Genomic DNA, 13,033 nt, shown 5'->3' with positions numbered 1-13,033 from the left:
TTAGAATCGACAGGGCAATGTCACATTTATCTTTAGTAAAAGCACCTCAAAAGATGTAACTGTGAAGAACATTTCGAAGTGATTTTTAAAGCATTGCAAACTTCCATATAAGTCTCTCTGGGAGCTGAGTTTTGGATTCAGTGGGTTGGAAAGAAAAGCATTACCACATTTTTTTCAAGTCAGGAAGTTGTTATCTTAAAATCTTCACTACAGTTACCCTTTTGTTGGATGCTTTCATGGCTGGAATCAGTGGGTTGCTGTGAGTTTTCAGGGTTGTATGGCCATGTTCCAGAAGCATTCTCTCCTGACGTTTCACCCACATCTATGGCAGGCATCCCCAGACATTGTGAGGTTTGTTGGAAACTAGGCAAGCGGGGTTTATATTTCTGTGGAATGCCCAGTCTGGGACAAAGAACTCCTTGTTTGGGGCAAGTGTGAATGTTGCAATTGTCCACCTTAATTAGCATTGAATGGCCCTGCAGCTTCAAAGCCTGGCCGCTTCCTGCCCAGGGGAATCCTTTGTTGGGAGGTGTTAGCTGGCCCTGATTATTTCTTGTCTGGAATTACCCTGTTTACTGAGTATTGTTCTTCATTTACTGTCCTGATTTTAGAGGGTTTTTTTTTAATACTGGTAGCAAATTAAGACAGTAAATAAAGAACAACACTCAGAAAATGGGAAACCCAGACAGGAAACAATCAGGCCAAGCTAACACGTCCCAAAAAAGGATTCCTCCTGGCAGGAAGCAGACAGGCTTTGAATGCGAATCAAGGTGGCCAATTGCAACATTCTCACTTGCCTCCAGCAGACAGGAGTTCTTTTTCCCACCCTGGACATTCCAAAGATATATAAACCCTACTTGCCTAGTTTCCAACAGACCTCACAGCTTCTGAGGACGCCTGCCAGAGATGTGGGTGAAATATCAGGAGAGAATGCTTCTGGAACATGGCCATACAGCATGGAAAACTCATAGCAACCCATTTTCCCTTGATTCTTTGGTAACCACAAACTTCTCATTTAGATTACAAATCTTGCTCCTTAATATGGACAAATGTGGGACTTGATTACAAGAAACCGAGACAAAACATTTTTAGTGCTTTCTACAAATCTTCAAAAAACATGCATGGTATCATCTTTTTTGTAGTTTCAAACAGATTTGTGAAAAATTGTGCGTTTCAAACAGTGTGTTATTTAAAAGTACTGTGTGTTGGGTTTCAAACTTTCTGCTTTTATTTTAGAACTGAATAAAATTGTTTTTATTTCAATCATATATAACAAGCCATCTTGGGAAGGCTTTGCTACAAAAAATGGTATTTGAACTCACTGTCATTGCAGCAGTAGAAAGGAGAGGGAGGGAAGGAGATTTGGCATTTATGTTTTGAATGAATGCATCCCAAAACACAGAAAGAGATAATGACAATTGAAAAGGCATAAAGTTTACAACAATATTAAAAACTCATTTTATGTCATGAATCCTAAGGAACAAACCCCTATAACTGCTACTTAAGGTGCATCTATGTTGTAAATTGAATGTGGTAAATTGTATGCACTTTTAACTGCCATGGTTCAATACTTTAGGATCCTGGTAGTTGTAGTTTAACAAGGTCTTCAGACTTCTGTAGCAAAGAGTTCTGGTAACTCACCAGACTACAAATGCCAGGATTCCATAGGACTGAACTATCACCGTTAAAGTGGGGTTACACTTTAAATTCTACAGTGTGGGTGCACCTCAAGATAAGTAACATCAAAGCATTGCTTCATGATCTATAGGAGAACGGATCATTGTTGCTTGCAGTGGCTGCTCGCTGATAAAACAGTGGACTTTGACAATCATTGCAGTTGTGTTGCAATCATGAATATGTTGGGACCATAAATATGAATTGGCTACAGATACATAACTGTAGGTTGCTTACCTATAATTGCCTACATGCCTTACTTATTTGATTTATAACAGCAGCTAGAAAATACAGAAAAAAGTTTGGTATTCTCAAAATACTACAGTCAGCACTCCATGTGTAGTGAGTGTATCCACATTCAACCATCCATGGCTTGAAAATATTCAAAAACAAAAAGCATGATTTTGTCATTTTTGTATAAGGGACACCATTTTACTACATCTTTGTATATTAAGGAACTTGAACATCGATACATTTCGGTAGCCTTAGAGGATCCCAAACACCAGCAAATATAAAGACCCCACTGTATATTCGCATTAAAACAATAATTACCTTTTCTCAACTATTATTTGATAGCATATATATATATATATATATATATATATATATATATATATATATATATATATCTTCAATTGGCCCTCCACATTTGTGACTTTTGCAGATTTTATAATTTATAGAACTCTCTAAGATTTCACTGTAAGTTGCCCATAAAGTCAACCTGGAGGACTCAGAGATCCCTAGAGGACAACTGAAGTTGACCACACCATTGTGCAGCAGCTAAAGAAAAATGGCTTTTAAAAATACATTTTTTCCATAACCATGGGGATCCTAACTGCAACAAATATGGAGGGTTAACTAGTACAACATCAAGCAGTTGCAATGAGTGTGGGCAAAGCCAATTTCCAGTTTCTAAAGAAGAGCCTCTAAAACATCTTCCATGAGGCTTGACACGACTGGCTTGCCATGTGTATGTACAGTTAGTTCTTTGCTGTTTATTTGGACTGTTGTCAGTTTGCCTGGGATTTAAGCCTTGCACTGGGGATATCTAAGAATGGGGGGGGGGGGGGGGGGAGGAAATAGGACTACATTAGGGAATAAGGATTCAGAACCAAAGAGGTTAAAATAATGGTATAAAGTAGACAATTGTGACAAGTGTTAAGGAGAATGGAAGAGGAAAGAAATTATTACTCAGATTTTTCAACAGCTATGAGAAAAAAAGTAACAGGGAGACTGGTCAAGAGAAAGTGGTTAAAACTAAAACAGAATGGTCTGAAAACCATAGACCTGGAAAAACTTTGGTAAGTAAACAGAGAGGGAAGAGAGTGGAAACGTGGCAGAACTATAGGCCTAAAGACTGAAGGAATTGGACATGATTTGTGAAAATTATGTAGGCAAATAAATGGAGTAGGGGTGATAGGCTAAGGGTACATCTACACTGTAGAATGAATGCAGCTTGGCATCACTACCTGCCATAGCTTAGTGTTATGGAATTACTGGAGTTGGAGTTGTACATCTTTAGCCTTCTCTGCCAAACAGTGATACTGCCCCACGAAATCCCAGAATTCCATAACATTTAACCATGGCAGTTAAAGTGGTGTCGAACTAGATTAATTCTACACTGCAGATGCACCCAAGCCCCCAGTGTGATCTTTCCCAGCAACCCTAAGGGAACAAGCAGAGCCCAAAGATTTGCATGGAACCTATAGGGCACAGATACACATTGTTGTCTTAACTAAGACAATTATTTATATGTAAGTTTTTAGTATGGGCTCATACATAGTAGGTAGAATTTTGCTCTAGATAGAGTCAAAATTAATCAATTAATCTTTATCTCCACTAAGAACATTATAGCCTTCTCCCTTAATCAACATGACTTTTCTAGAATCTCGAAAAAGTGCGACATCTTTAATTTTACCCATGAGTGCTTGGTTAAAAAGCCCTGAGGTAACAATATTTACTTCTCTGTCTAACCCAAATCCTCCAAAATAGCAAATGCCTTCATAATTGAGGACAGAATATTTTCTTTGTGGATCTAGATCTTCAAAGAGAACTAATTCCTCATCAAGGTACACTTTAATGTGTGTCTCCTCTTGTGCAATGGTGACAAAATGCCACTGTGTGCAACATAGTGACTTTCCTTGGTGAATTAGAGGGATGGTGGTTTTCTCTCCCAGGTTTACCACAACTTTTAGCATTCCATGATCAAGTCCAGCGGCAAGGAAGTCATTGTCCTCGTCCTCAGTCTTTCCTAGCCAGACAAATAAGCCATCCATATTAGTCGTGGTAAAATTGAAAGAGACTCTCGTGAACCTGAGGTCTCTTGTTTTGTACTTGGGGTCGACATATTTGATGTATGAATTACCTGTGAATTTTGCAGTAAAAAACCATACCTGTTTTTCACACCAAAAGCCTGACCAACCCAATTTACATATACATGTGTATGAGAATAACACAGGGTTAGGTTTACAAATCCCTCCATGTAGACACTTATTGTGAGAACAGTAAGTCGATTGCTCACATATTTTCCCTACCCAGTTCTTGGGACACAAGCAAGAAAAGCCAGAGTTTTCAACTTGGCATTTTCCATTATTTTTACACACTTTGTACCCACAAAATGTTCCATCACAGTCACCTACATTAGAACCACGCTTTGCTCCATTCTCGGTTAGCTTTAGTTCTTTGTTATTGACAAGGATCTCTCGAATACATCCAGTAAATCCAGTGGGCTCATTCTGGATCGCCATAGGATTCACCAAGTTTAACGAAGTCACACCGCCAACGTAGAAATCTGTGCGTGTGTCCAGAGCAGTCATACCACTGCTAGCTTTCTGGGTTATATTGATGCCATCGAGATTGAGGTAGCCTTCATTGCCAACTCTTCCTGCTTTAATTAAATACCAAGTATTATTTGAGGTGAGTACATTTTGAAAGGTCTGAAGAATGATGGTTCTGTCCCCTAGGTTGTAGCGTAGCTGCACATATCCATTGGCTAAGGAGATACTTAGGAAATCACCTGAGAAGAAGGGAGAAAAGAACACTTTAAACAGTTTATGAACAGGCCAAACATGCACAGATAGAGGCCTTGACACTGTAAAGCACATGACTTTTAACTCATCTACACCGTAGAATTAATGCAGCTTGGCAACACTTTAATTGCCATGGCTCAAAGCTATGGAATCCTGGGATTTGTAATTTGATGAGGCATCAGCACTTTTTGGCAAAGAAGACTAAAAACCTTATAAAACTACAATTAGGATTCATAGCATTGAGACATGGCAAAGTGAAGTCAAACTGCATTCATTATACAGTGTAGATCAGCATTTCTCAACCTGGGGTTGGGACGCCTGGGGGGGTCATGAGTGGGTCTCCAAAGACCGTCTGAAAACATAGTATTTTCTGTTGGTTATGGAGGTTCTGTGTGGGAAGTTTGGACCAACTCTATCGTCGGTGGGGTTCAGAATGCTCTTTGATTGTAGATGAACTATAACTCCCAGCAACTACAACTCCCAAATGTAAAGGTCTATTTCCTCCAAACATCACCAGTGTTCACATCTGGGCATATTGAGTATTTGTGCCAAGTTTGGTCCAGATCCATCAGTGTTTGAGTCCACAGTGCTCTCTGGATATCGGTGAACTACAACTTATTTATTTATTTATGAGCTACAACCCCAAAACTCAAGGTTCAATGCCCCCAAAGCCTTCCAGTATTTTCTGTTGGTCATGGGAGTTCTGTGTGTCAAGTTTGGTTCAATTCCATCATTGGTGAAGTTCAGAATGCTCTTTGATTGTATGTGAACTATAAATCCCAGCAATAACTCCCGAATGATAAAATCAATCCCCCCCCCCCCCCAATCCCACCAATATTCAAATTTGGGCATATTGAGTATTTGTGCCAAATTTGGTCCAGTGAATGCAAATACATAATTCACATCAGATATTTACATTACAATTCATAACATTAGCAAAATTACAGTTTTTTTTTTTTGTCGTGTCAGGAGCAACCGCTCCTGTTGTGAGAGAATTGGCTGTCTGCAAGGACGTTGCCCAGGGGACACCTGGATGATTTTTGATGTTTTATCATTCTTGTGGGAGGCTTCTCTCATGTTCCCGCATGAGGAGCTGGAGCTAATAGAGGGAGCTCATCTGCCTCTCCCTGGATTCGAACCTGCGACCTGTCAGTCTTCAGTCCTGCCGGCACAGAAGTAGCAACGAAAATGTTATGGTTGGGAGTCACCACAACATAAGGAACTGTATTAAGTAATTGTGTCCTTGGGAAGGTTGAGAACCACTGGTGTAGATGCACCCCATCAGTCATCTCCTAGAGCTGCCTAGCTCCCAGACAGCAGGAACGGAAGCTTAAGAAGTCCCATCAAATATGGATGGAATGTTGTGTTAGGTTGTGCAAAAATAAATAGCCTCTCCTTTAATAAAGACTCTGGTGCCAAGTGGGACAAGAGGAAGAATTGTTCCAAAACAGCAAGTACAGGACAAAGGAATGTTCTGATTTTTCAGAGTGAGCAATAAAATATATAGTTTTGACCAATATGTATTAGGGCAAGTCTGGAAAGTGCATATTTTTAAAATCCAGTGGGGGGGGGGGGTATGGGCAACGTTTATGAGAACTTGCATAACAGGCAAAATAAATGGTTAAGGCTTAAACTGCGAAGCCTCACATAAAAGTGGCTAAAGGAAAGGCCTTACATAAGGTGCTTTGCAATTGAAGCAACAGAAACTCCTTTCATTTCTTTTGGCAGTTGCTAGGAATACTCCTGGGCTTTTTCGTCAGTCTCAATCAGTCTGTTTTGACAGGCTCATTGAGAAACAGACAGAAGTTATGCAAGACGCCTTCCTCGCTACTATTCTATTATCTTTTTGGGAAATGTGGGTTGAATAGGTAACATGGAGACTGTGAAACAATTTGTGGACTCTACTGATGGAGACTTCTGATACGGAAAGGAAGAATGTGTGACTGATATGAACGCTTGTGGCACTGAGCAAGTAGCCACTAGAAAGCCCCAATGAGGTTGGGGGTAGCTATTGTTTGTCCATGGCAGCAGCCAGCCCCACAGTTTAGAGTGCCAATAAATTACTGAATCTGAAAAGAGGACTAATAGCAAATCTGTGCAGGACTGGGAGGAAAATCCCTAAGTTGAAGTTCTATGGTATGATGTGTGTCATATAGAGACAGTCAAGGGGATAGATGTTGTGGCTTTATAAAAAAAAGTTTGTGTCAAAACTTTAAACATTCCCTCAAAATCAGTAGGCGTGTGACTCTTGGAGAGGGTGGGGGGGGGGGGGGTGATGCCCTGGTAATCTTGTGTCATTGTAGACAAAATCAAGGAAATAGCTCTTGTAGTTTTTTTTCAATGTTGTTTGTAAAACTTTAAAAATTCCCCAAAAACTTTGGGGGGTAACAATGGTAAATGTGTTCTACAATTTTATTAAGTTCCAGCTCAATAATTTTAACAATGAGGGAGAAAGGAACCCCAGCAGTTTTTCCATTGGCATAATTACTTAAAGAAAAAGAAATGTAAAATTTGTTATATTGCTATAGTTACAATACGGACCTCTTACGATATTTTAGAAACACTTTAGAAACAATTCATCACCACCCCCTAAATTAGTAATGAAATTAGTAATTTCATTGATCGCACAAGCCTAGTGGATACATCCCTGTGAAATAGCCATCAAAGTGTAGTCCTGACATAACTGAGGGTTGGGTTAGTACATCCTTTCTCCCAGTCTCTCTCTCTTTTTGTACTTTGACTGACTTTCTCGATATATGTAACATATGAGACACTCTAATGGAGCCCTGCATGTTTGCTTTCCCTTCTGACAGTGTAAGGCAAGTCCAACTTGCGTCCCTTACCTGATCGTGGGCTCAGGTGCTGTGCAGTGTAAAAGAGGATGCCATCACTCGAAAGGGTCTGGAATTGTATTTGGATATGAACCTTGTGTCGAATATTGAAGGAATCAAATGCCATCCAAGAGGATTTCTTGCTACTGAAAGATGCATCACTTATGGCCAGGGCTACAAAACAAAACAAGAAAGCGATCAATGTGTTGATAAATAGTGAGAAATCACAGTGTGTTTGCCACTAGGGATAGTAAGCACAATATTTTCTCCACTAGAATACAGGGTAGAAATTAATTTTCGCTGCTCTTCTAAATATATAGCGTTTTGTGTTAGCTTGTGCAATAAACCCAGTGGCACATGGTAGTGGATATAGACTTTTCTGAATCACCATATGGCTAAGCATTTGAATTATTGTGTGAACCACTTCCACTTACCAGGATTCAGTGCAATATATAGCTAAATTATTTAAACTGCAATCAAACTAAAAAAAAAGTACAGGATGCCTAATAAAAGCAGCACTAAGAGTAATAGCACATAGTGCAATATTAAAAACCTGGTAGAACAACCTTCTTTGCTCATCTAAAGCAAAATAAAAATCCAGTCCTACCTTCTTCCAAAGGAAATTCTATGGAGTGCTGTAAGTGAAATGTCCTGAGGTGCCCATCTCTAACTGGTGGGACAAATATATATAAGGGTCTAGTATGAACATAACTAGCCACATAAGGTAACAGAAAAGGTTTTCCCTGACATTAAGTCCAGTTGTGTCCAACTCTGGGGGGAGTGGTGCTCATCTCCATTTCTAAACTGAAGAGTTGGTGTTGTCCACGGTCATGTGGCCAGCATGACTGCATGGAGCGCCGTTACATATAGCCACATACAGACTTCTAAATATCTTGACACCAAACTGTTTAGTGATCTGTATATCTAAACCAGCAGCTAAAACAATGCTCCCTCAGTCAGGTGTAGTGGAAGAATGCTGTTCCTTAAGGAAATGCATCTATAATAGACACATTCCTTCACGATTGATGGTGAGGAGCAATGGAGTAATTCAATTTTAATTAAAAAAAACCAAATGACAATACCCATGGTCCAAACAGTTGACTGATTAAGATATAAGTGTTGATTTGTTCAGTGTAGCATTTAAAAGGCCTAGATGGGGATGCATCTAGCTCTTACACAAGGCCAGGACAACATTATAATGCAACTGTTGAATAGTGGTGTGTGTAAACCAGCTTCCCTGCTGGGATTGCTGTTGGTAGATCATTTTAGAAAAAACAGGAAGACAAAAAGCAAGAACATAACTGATGCTCCTGGCATCTCATGGCAAATTTGGTCCTCAAAATGTGGGGTCACATATGTAAGAATATCTTCAATTTTCTGAATCTATATTGATAAAATAAACTGGAGAAATGTGTTTCCATACTCTGTTGTTTTGTTAGCTGAATTCAGAAGAATAATTAACCTCTATGTCTCCAAAGCCTATTTGAAAGTAACATCCCAGCCATTTCTTATTTAATATATTATTGAAATTAGTTTTGCATTTTTCAGATCTCTTCTCATGTACATGAACTGTTTATTTATTTATGATATTTCTACGCTGCCTTTCTCGCACCCAAAGGTGACTCAAGGCAGCTTTACAACATAGGCAGCTATTCAAATGGAATTAAAACAATGTAAAAATTACAGTTAACATTTAAAACAGAATTATAAAATTAAAACCTTTAAAAACATATAAAAACACTATCTTCACTATTAGCCTTGTCATCCAAAAACATCGTCTAAGCCATTCCAGTATTCGATTTCACAGAGCCCCACGTTTATCTATTGCACTAGGTTCCAAAAGGCTTGTTCAAAAAACCATGTTTTCACTTTACTGCAGAAGGTCAAAAGGGAAGGGGCTGATCTGATCTCCCTGGGGAGGGAGTTCCACAGCCAAGGGGCCACCACTGAGAAGGCCCTGTCCCTCATCCCTGCCAGTTGTGCTGTGAAGAAGGCGGGACCAAGAGCAGGGCCTCCTCAGATGATTTTAAACTTCTAGGTGGCTCATAGGGAGTTTACAAATTGAAATGGGAATGACTCATTGTCAAGTCTGAGTCATCATCATAATTGGTGATCACTCGTGTCAGAGTACGCTTGCCTTCCAAATATAGGTTCTTGGAGGTGGGTCCATGGGTGATCTATCCTTGACCTGCACGTTCTTTCGCAGTGAGGACATCAGTTTCTCATGAAGACCTAAGTCTTAGTATCAAAAGTGTTACTACGATTAATCTTATTTAAAAATATTATTCTCCCTAGTAGTAATACTGCATAATTGACTGGGCTACAAAGTGGATTTTGGACATATTGTTAGACATAACAGCAGTAGGTGTTAAAGCAATTTTATTCTTCTCGTCTTTAAAATACTGGAAGGAGGGCTCAGAAGCAAGAAGATCAATGCTAGTACATTGCCAAACGTAAGGAGCATTGATGGTGAGAATCCCACTGGACCAATTAGAATCAAGGGACTTGTGCTGAATCTGAGACTCCTGTTGCTCAGCTGCATTTCCCTTTCCCTCTTGCCCTCATTATTTTCTACTACCTGCCCTACAAACACATCAGCTCACCAGTCCTCTCTTTCACTATCTTTACTAGCAGTTGCTGTTGTCATGGATGCCTCTCCCTCTAGACAATTTTCATATCCACCAAGTCCCAAAGTACTGAACTTCGTTGCACATCACACATCTTGAACCCTGCAATTTCGTTGCATGAGCTTTTTCTGACAACGTCTTTGACAACTTTTGACTTCCATTATTCCCCAGGAATCTTGCCGTGAACAGCAAAGACACATCCTGGGACCCAAAGATGTGATCTCTCCTTATGGTTATGTGTAACGTTTTACATGAAAACAACTTAAGGTAGTGGGAAACAAAAGCTGAACACCCCCAAGATGCACTCATATACTGTGCTCCCTCCTATTATATAGCAGGATGTCTCCAAAGACATGTCCTAAAATGTAATTGTGGAGCTTGTTTCCAAAAGGCACTAAACCAAATGATGATGATGATAACAACAATAATAACTGAAAAATGAGTTACAGCTGGCAACACATTGTTGGCTAGGAGTAGAATATTATGTACAGATCAAAACTATCAAAATGTGTCAAATCACTTTTGTACTTGAAAACTTGCATTTTATAGCAAAAGAATGCAAATCCTCAGCATATTATTAGTGTTATTCCTGTAAAAATGTATTCAGGTGGATTTGATACCTTTTGGAAACAAGTTCCACAATTGTGAATAAGGATATCAGACATATGTTGAGGTACCTGATTCATAAGTAGAAAAGAGAACAGCAATTATTTTTTTTTGTTGTGTCAGGAGAGACTTGAGAAACTGCAAGTCACTTCTGGTGTGAGAGAATTGGCCGTCTGCAAGGACGTTGCCCAAGGGACGCCCAGATGTTTTGATGTTTTTACCATCCTTGTGGGAAACTTCTCTCATGCCCCCGCATGAGGAGCTGGAGCTGACAGAGGGAGCTCATTCGTGCTCTCCCCAGATTTGAACCTTCGGCCTGTCGGTCTTCAATCCTGCTGGCACAGGGGTTTAACCCACTGCGCAACCAGGGGCTCCAGCAATGAAATACCATATAATTATGTAGTATGTATTATTGCTATAATTATGTAGTACAAACGAGCCCAAGTTGTCCAGTGTAGCAACGCTACATGTCATTGTAGAAACAGGTGGCGCAATGGGTTAAAACCTTGTGCTGGCAGGACTGCTAACCAAAAGGTTGGCGGTTCAAATTTGGGGAGCAGAGTGAGCTCCTGTCTGACAGCTTCAGCTTTCCATGTGGGAACATGAGAGAAGCCTCCCACAGGATGGTAAAACATCCGGGCGCCCCCTGGGCAACATTCTTGCAGACAGCCAATTCTCTCACACCAGAAGCAACTTGCAGTTTCTCAAGTCGCTCCTGACATGAAAAACATTGTAGAAACACCAGCTCAGCAAAACCTTGCAAAATTCTGTTCTCCTAAAAATGTGCCTCTTTTATCTAACAGCGTAATTAATTCAAATGAGTTCAGGATTTATTTGTCTACCCTGAGACACAAGTATAGCAAGGACAAATTATAACTTTATGAATCCATGCATTCAGAATGCCAGTGTGCATATTCCTCAATGTACCCTGATCACTGCAACAGGGCAAGTGTCAAGAAATGAGGGTCACAAACTTATTCATGCAGTTCTGAAGATGGGAAAATCTTGCCCTTTTTATATGAAATACAAAATTAAGCAGTATTATGTGATACATGCATATACAGGCACTCCCCAAGTTACGAACAAGATTAGTTCTGTAGGTTTGTTAACACCCCTGTGGTGTTTGTTTTGGTATTTGGGCCCATGTTCAGAAGATTTCACCTCACTTTCTGTTCTTATGATAATTGTATTTTGAAAAATGTGGCTTGTTGTGGAAACAAGGATGGGTGAGAAAGCTTCAATGGAGGCACCTTTTCCCTATTGTAACTTTTTCAGTAGTGAATTTTCCTTCCTAGGGGTAGATTTCTCTCAATACCTATTGTCTCACCCATGTTCTTAACTATGAGTCATTTGTAAGTCAGGTGTTTGTAACTTGGGGACTACCTAATACCTAATACCAAGAAGTGTATGTTTGGTTATTTAAATTTAGTAAAAGCAGAATACAAGGAAGCCAGGTGTATTTCTTAACTTCAAGTGAAAAGGAGGTGTGTGAAGGTAAGGAGATTGCAGTGAAGGTGAATTAATTCCTTGCATTTGTCTTCACTAATGTAAATAAAAGTGACTAGGGATAACATTCTATAACTGACAAATTAAAAATCCTGGTGGTGTCCACCTAAATGTCCTTAATGTATGGAAATATGGAACACATCTCTACAATATTCTTAAATCTCCAGTCCATATACCAGAGGAATGGAAAATAATGAAAAATGCACCCAGAGAGTAACAGGTTTAATGCATGTTTTTTGATGAGTTACGGTAGTTAAAAATCTAATTAATGGTAAAATTATCAAGCATATAGAAGAACACGAATATAGCTTTTTGTAACATGAACTCTTGACAAGTTAATTTGTACTGAATATGACTTTTGAAAAGATAAAATACAGCATGTAATTAAAAATCCTAATGTAACTCTGAAAACAACAACAAAATGACAATTATTTTGATAAAACACAAGAAAAATGCAGTACATAACTTGCACCAGTGAACTTAATTAAACTAAATGCATGAGTGAAAATAGGCTAAAACATAACCTGGTGATGAAAAACATTGTTATTGTTCATAAAGAGGATGTTCATTTCTGGATCAGTACAACACTGGAGGCTCTTTTCTTGTCATGGAATATGCCATTAGCATTTGGTGAAATCCTTCCTGATGAGCTGAAACGATGGATAGGCTGCTTTTGGAGAGTTACACTCCTTTAGGAACTAAGACCCAAGCCATTTAAAGCTTTAAGGGCAAATGCCTGCACTGGCCTGTAAGCAATATT

General features: G+C 39.4%; 1 protein-coding gene across 3 annotated transcripts in view; it reads right to left on the bottom strand.

The window, feature by feature from the left end:
- Positions 1-2,317: 2,317 nt before the first annotated feature.
- EYS (eyes shut homolog) overlaps positions 2,318-13,033 on the bottom strand; it is a 1,026,188-nt gene continuing 1,015,472 nt past the window's right edge. For all 3 annotated transcript variants that reach the window (XM_067468024.1, XM_060752827.2, XM_067468032.1), the window contains 2 exons: positions 7,547-7,708; positions 2,318-4,690 (listed from right to left, as the gene is read on the bottom strand). In XM_067468024.1, the coding sequence (XP_067324125.1) occupies positions 3,498-4,690; positions 7,547-7,708 (1,355 nt within the window). In that variant the 3' untranslated portion in view covers positions 2,318-3,497. The remainder of the gene's footprint in view (positions 4,691-7,546; positions 7,709-13,033) is intronic.

The sequence above is a fragment of the Anolis sagrei genome, chromosome 1 (genome assembly GCF_037176765.1).
Source record: "Anolis sagrei isolate rAnoSag1 chromosome 1, rAnoSag1.mat, whole genome shotgun sequence".
Classification (NCBI taxonomy): Eukaryota; Metazoa; Chordata; class Lepidosauria; order Squamata; family Dactyloidae; genus Anolis; species Anolis sagrei.
The sequence above is the reverse complement of the archived record's forward strand: the minus strand, read 5'-3'. Positions and strand labels throughout refer to the sequence as shown.